The sequence below is a fragment of the Pristiophorus japonicus genome, chromosome 18 (assembly GCF_044704955.1).
Source record: "Pristiophorus japonicus isolate sPriJap1 chromosome 18, sPriJap1.hap1, whole genome shotgun sequence".
Lineage (NCBI taxonomy): Eukaryota > Metazoa > Chordata > Chondrichthyes > Pristiophoridae > Pristiophorus > Pristiophorus japonicus.
The window spans coordinates 92,182,022-92,201,529 of record NC_091994.1 but is presented as its reverse complement, the minus strand read 5'-3'; the positions used below and the strand labels follow the sequence as shown (position 1 = coordinate 92,201,529).

The following is a 19,508-nucleotide window of genomic DNA, read 5'->3' as shown; positions in this document are numbered from 1 at the left end:
AAACTACATGAGCTGAAAGGTTCATCTATACTTGTAGAGAAGTACACATTTCCGATCTAGACGAGTAAAGTTGCATTTGTATCACTGACCCATTCTGTTTCTTTTTTTTTCACGTAAGAAGTTTTTATTTTTGCATAGGGTCATCGGATGAGGAATTTGCAGCAGCGTTATATCACTTTAACCATTCTATGGTCACCTCTGACCTACCATCACCTATCTTGCAGGTGAGTCCACAGTGCTTCACTGGCTGCCCTTGTGTTCAATTAATGTTGACAGTATGCATATCATGTGTACCTCCTTGACCGGCAAATAATTTTACCATGTCATATTACAGGTTGAGTGATAACGCATGAGGTTGAAATTCATTTCTTGATATCCCTGAAATGGTCTTTTGTGAATAACATAAATGTGTGTGTTAAAAATGAAAGTTCCCATTCAGTGTTATTGCTCAGAATGGTAGACCCGTGGTGCTGCAGATTGGAGGAGCAGTTGGTAGGCCTGAATGTTTCTAGCCGCATGTTTTTTAAAATGTGTTCCAACATTGTGTAAGGTTTGTGCTGCAACAAAAGTTTCTCTTCCCCCAACTTCCAATGTTCTGTGACAAACCCTTTTAGTTTTATTTGTTGACGTGCCTTTGTCAAGGTTCAATGTGTGCAGCCCCCATTGAACGGCTCCGTCAAATCAACCCACCATCCACTGAATAGTGTACAGGGCGGATCCGGAATCTGCGTATACTCGCTGGGGGAGGAATTACATCTAGTGTGTTAAAGATTTAAAGCAGACATTGGAATATTTTGGGAAAGGGACATTGCTTTAACTCTTCAGTTAAAGGAGCTTGGTGCTTATGTTGTGTACTAGTGCAGTCAATGTCTGTTATTAAGTAAATGTTTGTTCCAGTCCCAGATACTATTGTGTTAATTTTTTTGATGGTTGTTGTGATTGAAGCTGCTTTTATGTAAAGATAGTGGTGTTGTCTCAAACAATAGATGTCTTAAAGATTTGGACGTCAGATAATTAAACTCACAACAACAAATTGTGCTTAGGGATTTTATTAGCAGCTTTGCTAAATACAGAATGAGCATAGTTACCTAATTCTGAACAGAGATAAAACAACATCTTTGGTGCTCCCTTCTCCCGTGGTCTATTCTATGCTACCTATGATTATACCCAACTTGTTTACTATCAGTTTCCTTCCTGATCTTATTTATAACCACCCTCAAGGTTCTTTTGCTTATCAATTTTTGAGCAGTTCATTATTTTTATCTTGGAGTTGCAATTCACATTATTTTGCAAGTTGACAAAACTAACACAAAATTGTAATACTTCATTTGAACAATTTTCCATCTTGTAATATGGTATATTGCCCTATTTACATAGTAGCCTTTTTAGGAGGTCTGTTTTCTCATTATTTCACTGCACATGAGCAGCTTTGCACAGCACTGGAACGGAAAACATAGAAACATAGAAAATAGGTGAAGGAGTAGGCCATTCGGCACTTCTAGCCTGCACCGCCATTCAATGAGTTCATGGCTGAACATGCAACTTCAGTACCCCATTCCTGCTTTCTCGCCATACCCCTTGATCCCCCTCGTAGTAAGGACTTCATCCAACTCCTTTTTGAATATATTTAGTGAATTGGCCTCAACAACTTCCTGTGGTAGAGAATTCCACAGGTTCACCACTCTCTGGGTGAAGAAGTTTCTCCTCATCTCGGTCCTAAATGGCTTACCCCTTATCCTTAGACTGTGACCCCTGGTTCTGGACTTCCCCAACATTGGGAACATTCTTCCTGCATCTAACCTGTCTAAACCCATCAGAATTTTAAACGTTTCTATGAGATCCCCTCTCATTCTTCTGAACTGCAGTGAATACAAGCCCAGTTGATCCAGTCTTTCTTGATATGTCAGTCCCTCCATCCCGGGAATCAGTCTGGTGAACCTTCGCTGCACTCCCTCAATAGCAAGAATGTCCTTCCTCAGGTTAGGAGACCAAAACTGTACACAATACTCCAGGTGTGGCCTCACCAAGGCCCTGTACAACTGTAGCAACACCTCCCTGGCCCCTGTACTCAAATCCCCTCGCTATGAAGGCCAACATGCCATTTGCTTTCTTAACCGCCTGCTGTACCTGCTTGCCAACCTTCAATGACTGATGTACCATGACACCCAGGTCTCGTTGCACCTCCCCTTTTCCTAATCTGTCACCTACAGATAATAGTCTGTCTCTCTGTTTTTACTACCAAAGTGGATAACCTCACATTTATCCACATTATACTTCATCTGCCATGCATTTGCCCACTCACCTAACCTATCTAAGTCACTCTGTAGCCTCATAGCATCCTCCTCGCAGCTCACACTACCACCCAACTTAGTGTCATCGGCAAATTTGGAGATACTACATTTAATCCCCTCGTCTAAATCATTAATGTACAGTGTAAACAGCTGGGGCCCCAGCTCAGAACCTTGCGGTACCCCACTAGTCACTGCCTGCCATTCTGAAAAGTCCCCATTTACTCCTACTCTTTGCTTCCTGTCTGACAACCAGTTCTCAATCCATGTCAGCACACTACCCCCAATCCCATATGCTTTAACTTTGCACATTAATCTCTTGTGTTGGACCTTGTCGAAATCCTTCTGAAAGTCCAAATATACCACATCAACTGGTTCTCCCTTGTCCAATCTACTGGAAACATCCTCAAAAAATTCCAGAAGATTTGTCAAGCATGATTTCCCTTTCACAAATCCATGCTGACTTGGACCTATCGTGTCACCTCTTTCCAAATGAATTGCTATGACATCCTTAATAATTGATTCCATCATTTTACCCACTACTGATGTCAGGCTGACCGGTCTATAATTCCCTGTTTTCTCTCTCCCTCCTTTTTTAAAAAGTGGGGTTACATTGGCTACCCTCCACTCGATAGGAACTGATCCAGAGTCAATGGAATGTTGGAAAATGACTGTCAATGCATCCGCTATTTCCAAGGCCACCTCCTTAAGTACTCTGGGATGCAGTCCATCAGGCCCTGGGGATTTATCGGCCTTCAATCCCATCAATTTCCTCAACACAATTTCCCGACTAATAAGGATTTCCCTCAGTTCCTCCTCCTTACTAGACCCTCTGACCCCTTTTATATCCGGAAGGTTGTTTGTGTCCTCCTTAGTGAAAACCGAACCAAAGTACTTGTTCAATTGGTCCGCCATTTCTTTGTTCCCCGTTATGACTTCCCCTGATTCTGACTGCAGGGGACCTATGTTTGTCTTTACTAATCTTTTTCTCTTTACATATCTATAGAAACTGTTGCAATCCGTCTTAATGTTCCCTGCAAGCTTCTTCTTGTACTCCATTTTCCCTGACCTAATCAAACCCTTTGTCCTCCTCTGCTGAGTTCTAAATTTCTCCCAGTCTCCGGGTTCACTGCTATTTCTGGCCAATTTGTATGCCACTTCCTTGGCTTTAATACTATCCCTGATTTCCCTTGATAGCCATGGTTGAGCCACCTTCCCTTTTTTATTTTTACGTCAGACAGGAATGTACAATTGTTGTAGTTCATCCATGCGGTCTCTAAATGTCTGCCATTGCCCATCCACAGTCAACCCCTTAAGTATCATTCGCCAATCTATCCTAGCCAATTCACGCCTCATACCTTCAAAGTTACCCTTCTTTAAGTTCTGGACCATGGTCTCTGAATTAACTGTTTCATTCTCCATCCTAATGCAGAATTCCACCATATTATGGTCACTCTTCCCCAAGGGGCCTCGCACAACGAGATTGCTAATTAATCCTCTCTCATTACACAACACCCATTCTAAGATGGCCTCCCCCCTAGTTGGTTTCTCGACATATTGGTCTAGAAATATCATATCTAGTATTATACAGATCAACAGGCTGATGTTGTGTATGAGTCTATTGTTGTGGTAATCACATTCAACATCACGGTGTTAACTATGTGGTGTTTCACTCAGAACACACTACTGCAGCAGCTGGGAATCGCCCCATTTTCCGAGGGTCCATGGCCACTGTACATCCACTCGCAGAGCCTCTCTGTGCTGTCACGTCTGCTGCTAATCTGGCAGCACAAAGCCGGTGCACAGGGTGAGCCAGATGTCCCGGAATGTATGAAAATCTGGGAAAGGTAAGGAATTCTTAATACTAGCAAATATCTTAACGAAAAAAGATTGAAAGGAACCTGCCCGGTCCTCTCAAGTATCGCGTCTTTTGCTGTTTTTCTGTATGGAGTACAGAATTGAAGCAGCGTTTGTTATGTTTAAGTTCGTTTTGCTGAATTATGAGAGGAGTGGTGCTCATCATTGAGACCAGACGTTGAAAGAGTGAAAGTCCATCTATGCACAGGCTTACAGACGAAGGCAGTTATCAGTCCCATTGCTTTGGCTATGTAATCCTGGAATTCGTAGCTCATCCCACAGTCATCAGTTTGTTCAACAATCGTTTAAAGTCTGCCTGAGTAGCTTTACTCTCAGCACAGACAGGTAAGTGAATAATTTCCTCCTTTTTTTCCCTGCTAGGTTTATTGGGACACTGAAGCAAAATATATTCCAGGGGGTAGTACCGACTGACTCTGAGGATCTGAATGTTGAGCACCTTCAGCTTCTGCTGCTAATTTTCCACAATTTCTCGGAGAGTGGCCGGCGCGCTGTAGTCACGATGTGCACACAGGTGATTGTTGAAGTGGCATCGAAGGCAGAGGCTCAGGTTCGGTGTGTGCCACTGACACTTGCTCGATTGTTGCTGGTTTTTGAATACATCCTTCAGCAATATTCAAAAGTGCCAATCTACCTTTTTGAACAGGTAAGGACTAATTGAGCTGGTGACTGAATATCTAAGTTATAAATTAACACAAAACTGTAATTGTAACCCTTGTATTAACCACCTTCCATTCTGTTGATCAAAACATGTGCAGGTTAAATGAGTAATGCTGGTATGAAAATGTACAGGAACTTTACACCATTTATGAGAGAGATATGCAGTGTCTCGGGCATTGGCTCAATGCATTTGGGGGTCTCATCAAAACCTGTCTTTCACTTTGATAACTGGCTGTTTTGCTATGTTGACCGTGCAACTTGTCCAACACATTTACACTGAGGGGGTGACCACATGGAGCTAGACACCTTTTTGTTTAGTATGCGCTCTTTTTTTTTGTAAATCTGAACATAACATTTTATTTTACCCCATTTGTGCTACTTTAGCAATCTTGGAGCAGTCATTTGATTCATATTCAAGTTACAACAGGTGTCCCATAAATTGGTTGTAGGAGGGAATGAAAAGGGACTGAGGCAAAGCCTCTTAAGTGACGGTCACGCTGGGTAACTCGGCTCTGATGAAGACTGTTTGGTACTTATTGTGTGCCAATCAGTGCTCAGGAGAATGCTAGTTTAAACCTGGGTTACTTTCTCTCCCCAACACCCCCAGTTATTCACCATTATAAAAATGACAAACTTTATACAAAACATCAAAATTGCTTGTTGTACATACTGATTTTGGACATCACACGTTGAAACACTAAATAAACCTCGTAAAGATAAACACCAGAACTAAAAGCTGCTGGTAGACTAAAAAAAAAACTTTTTAACCTTGGGACAGCAAGCAGGTCCAGTAAAATAGGTTTTCAGCTCATATGATAGCTCTATGGCAATTATATTAACCCTATATAATGCTTAAAATATTTTCTTCCTCCACATGGTATTGACTCCTTTTTGGGATGTGGTGCCATCCAGTACTTGACCCAACTAAATGTTCTTCATCTGTTAGTCCAGGCAGTTAATGCCAAGAAACTATTCAACTGTGGAGGCATTGCAGGCGAGCTTGATCCCGTCCTTGTTTAATTGTCACATGCCTTTCCCAGCAGTTCTCACTGGATGAAATCGCTGAACTGTCGGCAAAAGTATTTAAGCAATTTTAACAAAAAAAATTAAGTGTATTTTTCTACCAATCCTCAATCTGTTTAGTTCAGGTTTTCAATCTCTCAAATTGAACCTCACGTTTCTATACTTGACTTTATTTTAGCCTCTCACTCTCGAAGCCTAATTTTCTGCATTTGTGTCTGTTCTGTGCTTTGTTTAGTTTCTGTTTTCTCTTATCATTCCTGCAAAAGCATCTGTTGTGAGTTTCTCTGCTTCCTTTGTGTTCGGTTTAAGCTTTAGCCTTTTCTTGCATCATTCACTCAACCGTTGCTATTTCTTTCTTTCTGCTCAGTCTCTTATCAATTCTATCCTGAACCTACCATTTAGTTAGTAGGTGTGGGGGCTCTGAAATCACCCAGTCCGTTTACAGTTGCAATCCTTCTTGATTTACACATGAAATTGTTGCGTTCTTTTCTCCTTCTGGTGCTTTTTTAAAAAAAAAACTCCAATGACTTTGAGGGTATAAATGTAATACTGTCAGGATGTGTGTGGGGCAGCCTGTGTTAGAGCATGTCTTTGGCTGACATGAGTGGTTTTTTTTCTATAGATTCAATACAATCTGTTAACTCCACCAATATGCAGTGCTGGTACCAGTGCCAGCGGTACTCAGGAATCTGGCCGGCGCATTCAGGTGCCACTCTACCACGGATTTAAAGAGGTTGAAGAAAACTGGGCTAAACACAATGCAACAGGTATGGCAAACCAAGCTAAACACAGTGAGACAGGTACGGCAAAACTGGGCTAAACACTGCAACAGGTACAGCAAAACTGGGCTAAACACAGTGGGACAGATACGGCAAAATAGAGCTAAACACAGTGGGACAGGTAAGGCAAGCTAAGCAATGAATGCTGAGTGGATAGAATTGTAGAATGGTTTCACTGTGAGAAAAGGTGACACAGAGTAGCAGATAATGAGGATGTGGACAATGATATTGGTAGGCCAGTGGAGTGGTTTATTCTCCAGCTATGGGGATTAGTTGAATATGTTAGAAATTCAAAGCACAAAGATTGAATCTGATCCTGACATTGTGTTGATTGGAGGGCAGGAAACAGGGAGGAATCTCGTAAAATTCAGAGGGATCTATCAATCAAATCAAAAAATACAAGTTAAAGAGGCACTTTAAAAATCAATCTGATAAAATTAAGTGGTCAGTTTAGGTCCTTTGGGTGTCAGAGGCCACAGGGTACATCTGAGCAAGGAGGCTTCATGTCAGGGAACTAGATGTTGGAGATTGGTGTCTGGGGCAGCTGGATGCTGGAGGAGTTGGACTGAAATTGCTGGATCTGACGGCAGTTTCTTCGACAGCACCTCCCAAACCTGTGACCTCTACCATCTAGAAGGACAAGGGCAGCAGACGCATATGAACGCCATCACCTGTAAATTCCCCTCCAAGTCACACACCATCCTGACTTGGAACTATACCGCAGTTCCTTCATCGTTGCTGTGGCTTATCATCACATTCTCGAGGGCAATTCGGGATGGGCAATAACTGGGCCTTGCTAGTGATACCCACATCCTAGGAGCAAAGCTTAAAAAAATGAGAGAAGATTGGGTGTTGGGGACAGCTGGTTTCAGAATGAGGGTCACAGCAAGGGGACAGGGCGTTAGCAGTGAAGGGGCTGATGATCAGAGTAATGGTAGAGATACGAAAGGACTGGGTATTGGGAAAGACTGGGCTGGCTGTTGGACAGAGTTAGAGGGCAGGGTGTTGGAGCACGAGGGTTAGGCAGCTGGACATTGGACAAAGTATTTCAGCAAGCTAGCTGAGCTGACTGGTTCTTGCATTCTTGTGGTGTTACTGTCTGGGTTAATACCCTATTCAAGAATGAATATAGAGTAATTTATAGCCTGTGCTGAGTTTTTATTGCTAATACTGATCTGCTTCTTTTCAACAGACGCTGTGCCTCTGCCCAAATTCTTCAGCATTCTTTCACACGAGACATCTGCTGATGACAGGAGCAGATTGGATGAGATGGTGAGAGCCATGAGTTGGAGTTTGGGGGATCCTGGAATTGTGTAAAATTGCAAATTTGTATAATATACCTGGATGGTAATAGTGTGACGGGGATACAGTACACAACACATTCATGGGTTTGTGTAACTGTGATGTTACACTGTGCTGAGATGGTAAATTGTGTGGAGTATGGAATTTGGCTACAGACTTGCATTTAATGGGTTCTGATGTTTATTCAGGGTTTATCTTTACAATTGTTTGATGCTGCACTTAGAGACTTAATTGTTCACTTTTTTTCCCCTTCCCTCTCATTTCTCAGATCTTTGATGTTCTCTGTAATGGTGCTTTGAAGTACGATGACCTTTATGCATCGCTGATCTTGCTGTTAGCCGCTGGCTCGCAGTTTGATACACTCGGGCGGGAAGAGCACAAGAATGCAACACCTCTGGTAATGCACAGGCTTCTGTTAGAATCTTGGAGCACTGAAGGCGGCCATTGGGCCCATTGTATCTGTGCTGACTCGCTGGAAAAAGCTATTCACTTAATTCCATCCCATGCCCTTTCCCTCTACCCTTTTATCCACTTATTAAAAGCTATTCTGTTTCCACCACTGTTTCTGGTAGGACATTCTGTGTCCTAAAAACTGTCTTGTTTAAAAAAAAAAGTTTCCTTCATTCCTTTGTGGATGGTCTTAAATTTATGGTTTCTGGTTATCATGGGGTTCAACATTTACCTCAGTGCGGGGTGGAACGGACTGTAATTTTGTAATTTTGCCTGAGCGTGGTAAGCAGTAGTGTCGAAAGAGCGATCTTTGCTTTGTTAGCTGCGTCAGGGTGTGAGGCAGCGGCAACTAATTTATGTGTACAGGTGCGGGGGTAAGTGATTTTTTTTTCTCTCAGCTGGAGAGACGAGGAAAATTGGGCATTGTGGGTCGTGCTTTGTTACATTATTGACTTGTTTCTTCACTCTGTTGAATTGGAATTAAATCGGATTAGTGGTTCTGACGGTGAATGGGTGGGGGTGGGGGGTGGGGGTGGTGCTTGGAGTGCCATCGTTCCAGATGCCTCATTCAGCCACAGCTGAATTCTCACTCTTTGATGACGATTTTTAATTCATTTTTAAGGTCTAGAATGTTGCAGATTTTGCAGAATTTCTGCAGTTTTTCATATAATGAAAAACATTTTTTTGCTGTGGATCCTAAGTTGGGAGAGTTAATTTATTTAGCTTTTGGGCGGCCCTGTTGCATCTTATGTCACACAATGTTCTGTTCACTGCACCATCTATAGGTGAAATACTTAGCAATGTTGTGACCGTGCAGCATTTTAAGTATATAGTACAAGATATATTATTGATATAGATAAAATTGATCATTGGTTTGATTAATAGTATCCTCCTAAAAACTAAACTAACCTTCAAAATGGGGATTCTAGTGTGTGGTGTGCATCTGCTGAAAAATAGTTATTGATTTAATGAAGGTCGTCCAAGTTGAGATTCTAACCAATATGTGCCTTTTTGGGATGCCCTGAGTATGTTTTGGGCGCACGTCCTTGACTGTTTTTATTATAGCTGTGTATGAATCATTGCTTGTGAGATTCTGGCTGTTCCCTCACTGACTTTTCCTTCTAGGAGGCTTGTTCCATTCAGTACTACTTCTTGATCTTGTGGCGGATCCTGGGTATCATGCCTCCGTCAAAAGCTTACGTCAATCAAGTGGCAATGAGCACGACAGAGCTGAGCGAATGCGACATCCTGCACACACTTCGATGGTCTTCACGGCTTTGTATCGGCTCCTATGTAACCTGGATCAAGGTATCAAAAATTGCAAATTCTGTGGAGATGCGTCATGAGGTGCTTGCTGACCATTGTAGATCAAAAAAGAATCTCTTTCAGTGAAGCTTTAGTTGGAGGAAATGGTGGTACAGAAAGCCAAAGTTGGGGGCTAGAGGAGAAAGAGTTGGCGAATGTACTAGCGAGGGAGCTGGAGGCCCAGCACACACTACGTCACAGACTATTTAAAAAAAAAAAAAAAATGCCTTTTCAGATATTTTCTTTTTTCAGATTTTCTCCCCTTTGTCCTTATGGTGCTGCCTCACGCCAGGCTCCCCATCCCTTCGCCCAAATTGTTTCACATGTGAGCTGTGACAGTGCGTGCTGGCAGTGTATTTGACAGTGGCTGCATCACAGACGTGCCAATTCTAGTCCTTGCCTGACGGCCGTGAACTTTCACAAGGAGTTCCCGGATAGCGGATATGAGCAGAAACCCTGAAACCAGGGGTGCTGAGGCCACTCGTAGCCCATCGACCGCTGCCCTAGCTGCTAACTCTGCAGACCAGACATCAGACTTGGGATCTCTCTGGTCCGTGTGGTCCAATTGCAGTACTGTACCGGGCAGAGCATTTACTAGTGGAGTCCGTAGCATTGAATATTATAAAATCGTTTATGGTGCTGTGAACCTACTGAAGTATAAAAGCAACTGGAGAATTATTTGGGTCATGTAAGTGTAAACAAAATAGTGACAGTTTGAACTGGTGCTCTCCACTCCTCCCCCTCCTCTCAGGTGCAGAAGGCCATTCAAGTAGGGGGAATGAAAGGGAATGTAGTTATGGTAGGGGACAGTATAGTCCGAGGGATAGATACTATTTTCTGCAGCCGTGCCCGGGAGTTCCGAAGATTGTGTTGACCGCCAGTGTAAAAGACATCTCGTCGCAGCGGGAGAAGAACTTGGAGTGGGAAGATAAGCATCCAGTTGTTGTGGTCTATGTAGGAGCCAACGACATAGGTAGAACTAGGAATGAGGTTCTGCTGAGAAAGTTTGAGGTGTTGGGTCCAAATTAAAAAGCAGAACCTCTGGATTATTACCCGAGTCACACGCTAATTGGCATAGGGATAAGCAGATTAGAAGTTTAAAGGCGTGGCTCAAAGAGTGGTCTGGGAAGCATGGGTTTTGCTTGGTGTGGCACTGGCACCAGTACTGGGGAACGAGGGAGCTGTTCCGTTAGGACGGGCGCCACTTAAACTGGGCTGGAAGCAGTGTTCTGGTGTAAATTAATGAAAGTGGGGCGGGGGGGAGGATTCAGGAAAGAGTAAATTTAAAAGCACAAAAGAAATGTCAAGGCTCTAGAGCACAGTTTAGGGTAAAAATAAGCAGAGTGAGTCAGGAATGGACAGAGAGAATAACAAAAAGTAATAGGGCATCAGTGACTAAGGTGAAAAATGGAAAAAAGTCAAAGCTAAAGGCACTATATCTGAATGCGCAAAGCATTCGTAACAAAATAGATTAATTAATAGCACACATAGAAATAATAGTTTTGATCTAATAGCCATGACAGAGACTTGGTTTGTAAAGTAACCAAGGTTGGTAACAAAATATTCCAGGATTCTTAACTTTTAGAAAGGATAGACAAATTGCAAAAGGAGGAGGGGTAGCTCTGATAATAAAGGATGGAATAAAGACAGTGGAGAAAAAAGATCTTCGTCTGAAAATCAAGAAGTAGAATCAGTTTGGGTGGAGTGAAGAAATCGCAAGGGACAGAAATAATCGGTGGGAGTTATTTATAGGCCCCCAAATAGTAGTTGTAATGTAGGGCAGAGTATAAATCAGGAAATTAGAGACGCGTGTAACAAGAGGGGACTTTAATCTACATATAGACTGGGCAAACCAAATTTGCACTAATAATGTGGAGGATGAATTCATGGAATATATACAAGATAGTTTTCTAGATCAGTATGTTGATGAACCAACTAGGGAGCAGGCTATTTTACAACTAGTATTGTGCAATGAGAAAGGGTTAATTAATAACCTTGTAGTAAAGGGGCCCTAAGAGAAGAGTGACCATAATATGATAGAATTTTATATTAAGTTTGAAAGTGATTGTTAAATCCGAAACTCAGGTCTTAAATCTAACCAAAGCAAACTCCGTAGGTATGAGGGGCGAGTTGGCTAAGGTAGATTGGGAAACTACATTAAAAGGTATGATGGTATAAATTTAAAGAATGAATACATAATTTACAACAAATACACATTCCTTTTTAAAGCACAAAAACTCCACAGGAAAAGTAGTCCAACTGTGGCTAGCAAGAGAAGCTAAGTATAGTATTAGATCAAAGGAAGAGACTTACAATGTTGACAAAAAGAACAGTAGGCCTGAGGATTGGCAGGATTTTAGAATTTAGCAAAGGAGGACCAAGAATTTGATAAAGAAAGTGAGAATAGAATATGAAAGTAAACTAGTGAGAGACATAAAATCAGAAAAAGCATCTATAGGTATGTAAAGAGGAAAAGATTAGCAAAAGTAAATGTGGGTGCCTGACAGGCAGAAACAGGAGAAATTATAATGGGGAATAAGGAAATGGCAGAGAAATTAAACAAATATTTTGTCTTCACGGAAGAAAATGCAAAAAACTCTCGGAAATTGTGGAGAACCAAGGGTCCAGCGATAATGAGGAACTGAAAGAAATTAGTATTGGTAAAAAAAAAGTACTGAAGAAATTAATGGGACTGAAAGCCGATAAATCCCCTGGACCTGATGGCCTTCAAGGGTTTGAAAAAGATGGATATAGAGATAGTGGAAGCATTGGTTGTCACCTTCCAAAATTCCATAGATTCTAGAAAGGCTCCCGCAGATTGGAAGGTAACAAATGTAACCCCATTATTTAAGAAAGGAGGGAGAGAGAAAACGGGGAACTACGACCAGTTTGCCTGACATCAGTAGTAGAGAAAATGCAGGAATCCTTTATTAAGGATGTGGCAACAGGACACTTGAAGAAAATAATAGGATTGGGCAGAGTCAACATGGATTCATGCAAGGGAAATCATGTTTGACAAATCTGTTCGTTTTTTGAGGTTGTAACTAGCAGAATAGATAAGGGGGAACCAGTGGATGTGGTGTATTTTGATTTTTAGAAGGCATTCAATAAGGTGCCACACAAGAGGTTATTAAACAAAATTAGGGCTTATGGGATTGGGGGTCATACGGATTGAGGATTGGTTAACGGACAGAAAAGCAGGAATAAACAGGTCATTTTCGGGTTGGCAGACTGTAACTAGTGGGGTACCGCAAGGATCAGTGCTTGGGCCTCAGCTGTTCACAATCTATATCAATGATTTGGATGAGGGAACCAAATGTAATATATCTAAGTTTGCTGATGATACAAAGCTAGGTGGGAATGTTGTGAGGAGGATGCCAAGAGACTTCAAGAAGATATAGACAGGCTAAGTAAGAGGGCAAGAACATGGCAAATGGAATATAATGTGGAGAAATGTGAAGTTATCCACCTTGGTAGGAAAAATAGAAAAGCAGAGTACTTTTAAACGATGAGAGATTGGGAAATGTTGGTGTTCAGAGGGACCTGGGTGTCCTTGTACACGAATCACTGAAATTTAACATGCAGATACAGCAAGCAATTAAGAAAGCAAATGGTATATTGGCCTTTGTTACAAGAGGATTTGAGTATAAGAGTAAAGATGTCTTACTACAACTATATAGGGCACTGGTGAGACCACACCTGGAGTATTGTGTACCGTTTTGGTGGTCTTATCTAAGGAAGGATATACTTGCCATAGAGGGAGTGCAACAAAGATTCACCAGATTGATTCCTGGGATGGGTGGGGGTGGGATGGGGTGGGGGGGGGGGGTGGATTTTTCCTATGAGGGGAGATTGAGTAGACTTAGGCCTATATTCTCTCGAGTTGAGAAGAACGAGAGTGATCTAATTGAAACATACAAAATTCTTGCAGGGCTTGATGGGGTAGTTGCAGGGAGGATGTTTCCCCTGTCTGGGGAGTCTAGAATCAGGCGTCCCAGTCTCAGAATAAAGGGGTCAGCCATTTAGGACTGAGATGAGGAGAAATTTCTTCACTCAGAAGGTGGTGAATCTTTGGAATTCTCTGCCCTCGAGAGCTGTGGATGCTCAGTCGTTGAGTATATTCAAGACTGAGATCGATAGATTTTTGCATATTAAGGGAATCAAGGGATATGGAGATGGTGGAGTTAAGGTAGAAGATCAGCCATGATATTATATAGCAGAGCAGGCTCGAGGGACTGAATGGCCTACTCCTGATCCTAATTCTTATGTTCTTGTATATTAAGTGGGTAACGTATGGTCATTTTCAATCAGACAAAGCCCAGTTGATGCTGTTTAGTACCTTGATTTGACCAGTGTTTGATTTTGTTTTGGTAAAGGATCATCTGGTGCGACAGGGCATGAAGCCAGATCACGCTGGCTCGCTGGTGGATCTAGCCATCACCAAGTGCAGTTCGGTGAAGTATGATGTGGAGCTTGCGGAGGAGTATGTTGCCAGACAGGTAAGGAGAATCATGTCAGCGTGCTCTCTGTCTGGAGGGTGTTTTTCTTTGCAAGAGGAGGGATTCATCCTGGTATTGCTTTTTGAGGGACAGTACTTTCGTGGTATTCATTCAGGTGATGAGTCACTTACTGCAGAATACCCAGCCTCTGACTTGCTCTTGTAGCCACAGTATTTATGTGGCTGGTCCAGTTACATTTCTGGTCAATGGTGACCCTGCAGGATGTTGGTGGGGGATTCGATGATGGTAATGCCATTGAATGTCAAAGGGATGTGGTTTGACTCTCTCTTGGAGATGGTCATTGTCTGTCACTTGGGTGGTGCAAATGCTACTTGCCACTTATCAGTCTAAGTCTGGATGTTGTCCAGGTCTAGCTGCTTGTGGGAATAGATTACTTCATTATCTGAGGAATTGTGAATGGAAGTGTATACTATGCAATCATCAGCGAACATCTCCACTTCTGACCTTATGATGGAGGGAAGATCATTGATGAAGCAGCTGAAGATGGTTGGGCCTAGGACACGCCCTGAAGAACTCCTGCAGCAGTGCCCTGGGGCTGAGATGATTGGCCTCCAACAACCACATCCATCTTTCTTTCTGTTAGGTTTGATTCCAACCAGTAGAACATTTTCCCCCTGATCCCTATTTTAATAGGGCTCCTTGGTGCCACACTTGGACAAATGCTACCTTGATGTCAAGAGAAGTTACTCTTGCCTCACCTCTGGAATACAGCACCTTTGTCCATGTTTGAACCAAGGTTGTATGAATCAGAAACTTGGTACAACAAAACCATCCAAAAGAAGCTCACTAGTTTCCAGTGTAGATGCCTGCGTCAGCTCTTTAACATCCGTTGCTTTAACAAGGTGATGAATGAATGTGTACTTCAGAGAACACAGATGCTACTACTGACTATAACAGTCTGGGAAAGAAGATGGACCAACATTGGCTGTATTCTGAGGGCCTGACATAGGGATCCCTAAGCAAGCAGAGAAATAAATCCATGAGGGAAAAGACTAGAGGTCGACCAAGAGGAACTCTGCGCAGCACAATAACAGAGGATGCGGTTGAAGTGCACCTGCAGTTACATGAGCTGGAGACAAAAGCTCACAGTAGAACTGAATGGCATTGATTACTGCCTCATGTGCCTCAAAGACACAAGAAGAATGATGATGAATAGTGCAGACAGCACCTTGTCTGGATCTAGGGGAGATTCAAAAAGTAGTGTTGTATCAATGCTGTACATCCTATATGTATGGCTCCAATTAGCTGAGCTCTTTACTAGTGCATTTATGCAACAATTTTCAATTGAATCATATTCTTTCTTGTTGCTGTTTGACAAAAAGTAGGTTATTATCATTTAGAGCATATACGTTGTTCAATGTTAACACTGCTTCCCATTTACAAGGTGATTAAAGAGGTTTTTCCTTCAAATTTAGATCTCTTCCTATTGTGGGATTGATGCGAGTGCTATCCTCCCACTCAGCCGACTCCCCAACCTACAGACCATCTATACGCTTGATGCGGTCATTTCAAAGGTCCAGGTGTCTCTGGATGAGTATTTCTCCAAGGTGGCTGCAGAAACTGACTTGCACAAAACATCCGAGATCACAAAGAATCTGCTTCCTGCAACTCTTCAGCTGATTGGAAACTATGCTGCATTTGCCAGGTACAAATTTTGAACACACAGCTTTTACAATTAGCTGCTGGTTGAAATGCTGGTAGTGTTCAGATTTATCTGGTTGGTGGGGAAAGGGACATTTGGTGTTGGCATCAAGCGCATTGAGACTGTAGAAGCTAATTACAAAGTAAAAGCTCCCTTTCTATTGCCCCATCAGTAATTTCAGGTCAGGTGTACGATGGTTAGATTCAGTGTAAGGTTCCCTCTTCTCTGCTCCAACAACATACAATAAACCAACGATAACCTTAGATGAGTGATCCCTATTGCACCAGTGTGAGTTTCTCCACTTTCCATGTGTGGCAATTATGTGGCAACTGTGAACAATTTGTTGAATCATAGAATAGTTACAGCACGGAAGAAGGCCATTCGTCCCGTCGTGCTTGTGCCGACTCTCGGCTACTCCTACTTCTCTGCCCTTTCCCTGTAGCCCTGCATTTTTTTTCCTTCAGCTACTTATCCATCTCCCTTTTGAATGATAAAATTGAGTCTGCCTCCACCACCCTTTCTGGCAGTGCATTACAGATCTTAACTCTTCTTACATTGCCTTTGGTTCTTTTGCCAATCACCTTAAATCTGTGTCCTCTGGTTCTTGACCCTTCTGCCAATGGGAACAGTTTCTCTCTATCTACTCTGTCCAGAGCCCTCTTGATTTTGAATACCTCGATAAAATCTGCTCTCAATCTTCTCTGCTCCAAGGCAAACAATCCCAGCTTCTCCAGTCTCAACGTAACTGAAGTCCCTCATCCCTGGAATCATTCTCGTAAATCTTTTCTGCACCTTCTCTAAGGCCTTCACATCCTTCCTAAAGTGCTGGGGCCGAACCAGTGTTTTATACAGGTTCATCATCATTTCTATACTTTTGTACTCTACCTCTATTTATGAAACCCAGGATTCTGTAAGCTTTTTTAACTGCTTTCTTAACCTGCCCTGTCACCTACCTCATTCTTTCTACCAAAATGCATCACTTCACATTTTTCTGCATTAATTTTCATCTGCCACGTTGTCCGCCCATTTCACAAGCCAGTCTGTCTTCCTGAAGTCTGTTGCTCTCCTCCTGACTGTTCACTATACTTCCAAGTTTTATGTCATCTGCAAATTTTGAAATTGTGCTCTGTACACCCACGTCCAAGTCATTAATATATATTAAGACAAGCAATGGTCCGAGAACCGACCCCAGGGGAACACCACTGTATACCTTCCTCCAGTCTGAAAAACAACCATTCACCACTACTCTGTTTCCTGTCACTTAGCCAGTTTCATATCCAGACTACCGCTGTCCCTTTTATTCCATGGGCTTCAATTTTGCTGGTAAGCCTATTATGTGGCACTTTGTCGAATGCCTTTTGGTAATCCATGTACACTACGTCAACCGCATTGCCCTCATCAACCCTCTCTGTTACCTCATCAAAAAACTTGATCAAGTTGGTTAAACACGATTTGCCTTCAACAAATCTGTGTCGGCTTTCCTTAATTAATCCACCCCTATCCAAGTGATTGGGACAATTTAAAGCTGTAATATTTTAAGTTACGCTCTCAGCCTATTAAAGCTCTGACACCTCAGTAATGAGCATGCTCAATGAGTTTCCAACATCATTACAGTTCTTTAAGTTCATGTAGAATTGCAGTACTTGGATGGAGCAGTGTCTCACAGGCTCAACAAGGTAACCAGCAACTCGCCAGCTGCTCAAAGTTACCAATATTGATTTAAAAAGCAAAACAAATCTCAGCATATGATTATAGCCAAGCTAAAAGCTGTGGCCAAAATGACATGGATCAAATCAAGGTGCTAACTGAAAGCGAGTCACCCAGATGCTGATACTTACACTGCAAGCTTCCAAGTAACAATTTGACTAGTGAGAGGAACCCTGAAGAAAGTTTGGGGAGGGGAGGATGGAGAGGAAAGAACATGAAAACAAAGCACTTTGTCAATCAGCTGCAAATAAAACTGGCTCCACGGTGTAATGGGCCTGTACATACTGTATAAAAATGTGCACAATGTATTCCTGATTGATGATAATTCCTCCCTGAAGCTGCTGACTCTTGGTGGGGTAGAATTCCACAGGCTCTCTAGAATCTTGCCTCAGTGGGTATTTATTGTGAGCCGAGAGCGAGTGTTGGCAGGCTACTCGCCCATATAGGACATCACAGCCAAACAAAATCCTTGCTGGCTTTGGGTACACAGCAGAGCAGGGAATGGGTTACTGAAGAGCAAGAATCCTTAAGTTCTTAAGGATTAAGTTTTTAAAAAATTAAATACAAGAGAATTGGCACCTTCAGATACCAACAATATTTTACTTTTAATCAAAAACACTGGTTTGCAGTTTTCAAAAGTGGTAAATTGTTGAGCATAATCCTGAAATACCTCTATAAATCCAGGAATCCCATTTAATTACAGAATTGGACTTGTTCAGTGGCTGCAAACCAACAGCTCTGAGAATTGCCCCCGCCCCCAAACTCTCCTGAAGTCATTGATTCCTTGCTGGGTATATTTCTATGGGAACCAGCTACCTCCAGCATGTTGTCCATGGGAACTGGCCTGTAGGCAGCATTGTTAACATAGATGCTCCTATCTCCAATGTGAAATACAAACCACTCACTAAATGATAAATATGCTTGTGATGTACAGGCATCAGCAGTTGGCGTTTTGGTGTTTGACGCTGATTTATAAATGAGTGTTTTTGACAAGTTGTGTTATACATCCTGATTGGTTGCTGATTGATATTAGGTCGTACTTGTTGAGGAGTCTGTGTGAGGAGGGCTCGACTGAAAGTCCAACTGAGGAGAAGCTGCACGGTTACGCAGCAGCACTGGCGATCGGATCTGCCCGTTGCAAGACTAACTCTGTTGGTAAGGGCAGGAATTGCTTTGGTATTTGAAATGGTGCAACATTGTAACCAGAGCCAACTAAAACGAAGGCTCTTGAACTTGTACTTGAAAGTCACGGGCATTGTTCTTTTACTTGAAAGTCTTTGTGACAATTTTGTTTCCTTCTGATCTTTCCCTTCTTGCCTGCATCTGATGACTTCTTGCTGGGGTTGTCAACAGCCCGCTAATACTTTGCCCAATTGACCATTCTTAATTTGTGAGCCTGGACAATGTGTGTTGGCAAGCTGATTGCATGTCAACTAAGACTACCTGTACATGATGTCTCCACACACTGATCTCCAACAGAGGTTGCTGAAGATGATCGGGTGCACGAACCCTGGCTGTTCTGCTTTTCTTTCTCTTTCCTTCCACTTGGAGATTTTGATGCCAATTGGAGTGACCCCACTTCTGCCCTATTTGAGATTAGTTAACTTGGTACAGACAGCAATTGAACTTGGGATCTCTGTATCCTGTATGACTCAAGGCTACACTGATAAGTTAACTGAGTTCGTGTGGGGAATGGTATAACAGTTGTAAAGTCTTTTTTTTGTATGCATCAGTCATCTATGTCTTCTGAAGATGGCACATATCTTAGGACTGCATGACAGTGTGGAAAACATCTTCTGATCCAGCTCATTATGGAAGGGCCAGTGATGCAGGAATAATTTCATGGTTGCGATACTGAGATTACATACCACTGCAAAGTGGTGAGTGGGCGGGTGGGTGATGTACAGAGCTGGAGTTTATCTCTGCCTGAAGTTACAGTTGTAACTGGTGTAAAGAA

At 42.4% G+C, this 19,508-nt stretch overlaps 1 protein-coding gene across 10 annotated transcripts in view; it reads left to right on the top strand.

The window, feature by feature from the left end:
• The window catches only part of ubr4 (ubiquitin protein ligase E3 component n-recognin 4), a 206,153-nt gene that overhangs the window by 29,580 nt on the left and 157,065 nt on the right, over positions 1-19,508 (top strand). For all 10 annotated transcript variants that reach the window (XM_070860353.1, XM_070860352.1, XM_070860351.1 and 7 more), the window contains 10 exons: positions 139-224; positions 3,966-4,135; positions 4,527-4,809; positions 6,469-6,613; positions 7,818-7,897; positions 8,196-8,324; positions 9,503-9,685; positions 14,059-14,181; positions 15,618-15,847; positions 18,585-18,706. In XM_070860353.1, the coding sequence (XP_070716454.1) occupies positions 139-224; positions 3,966-4,135; positions 4,527-4,809; positions 6,469-6,613; positions 7,818-7,897; positions 8,196-8,324; positions 9,503-9,685; positions 14,059-14,181; positions 15,618-15,847; positions 18,585-18,706 (1,551 nt within the window). The remainder of the gene's footprint in view (positions 1-138; positions 225-3,965; positions 4,136-4,526; positions 4,810-6,468; positions 6,614-7,817; positions 7,898-8,195; positions 8,325-9,502; positions 9,686-14,058; positions 14,182-15,617; positions 15,848-18,584; positions 18,707-19,508) is intronic.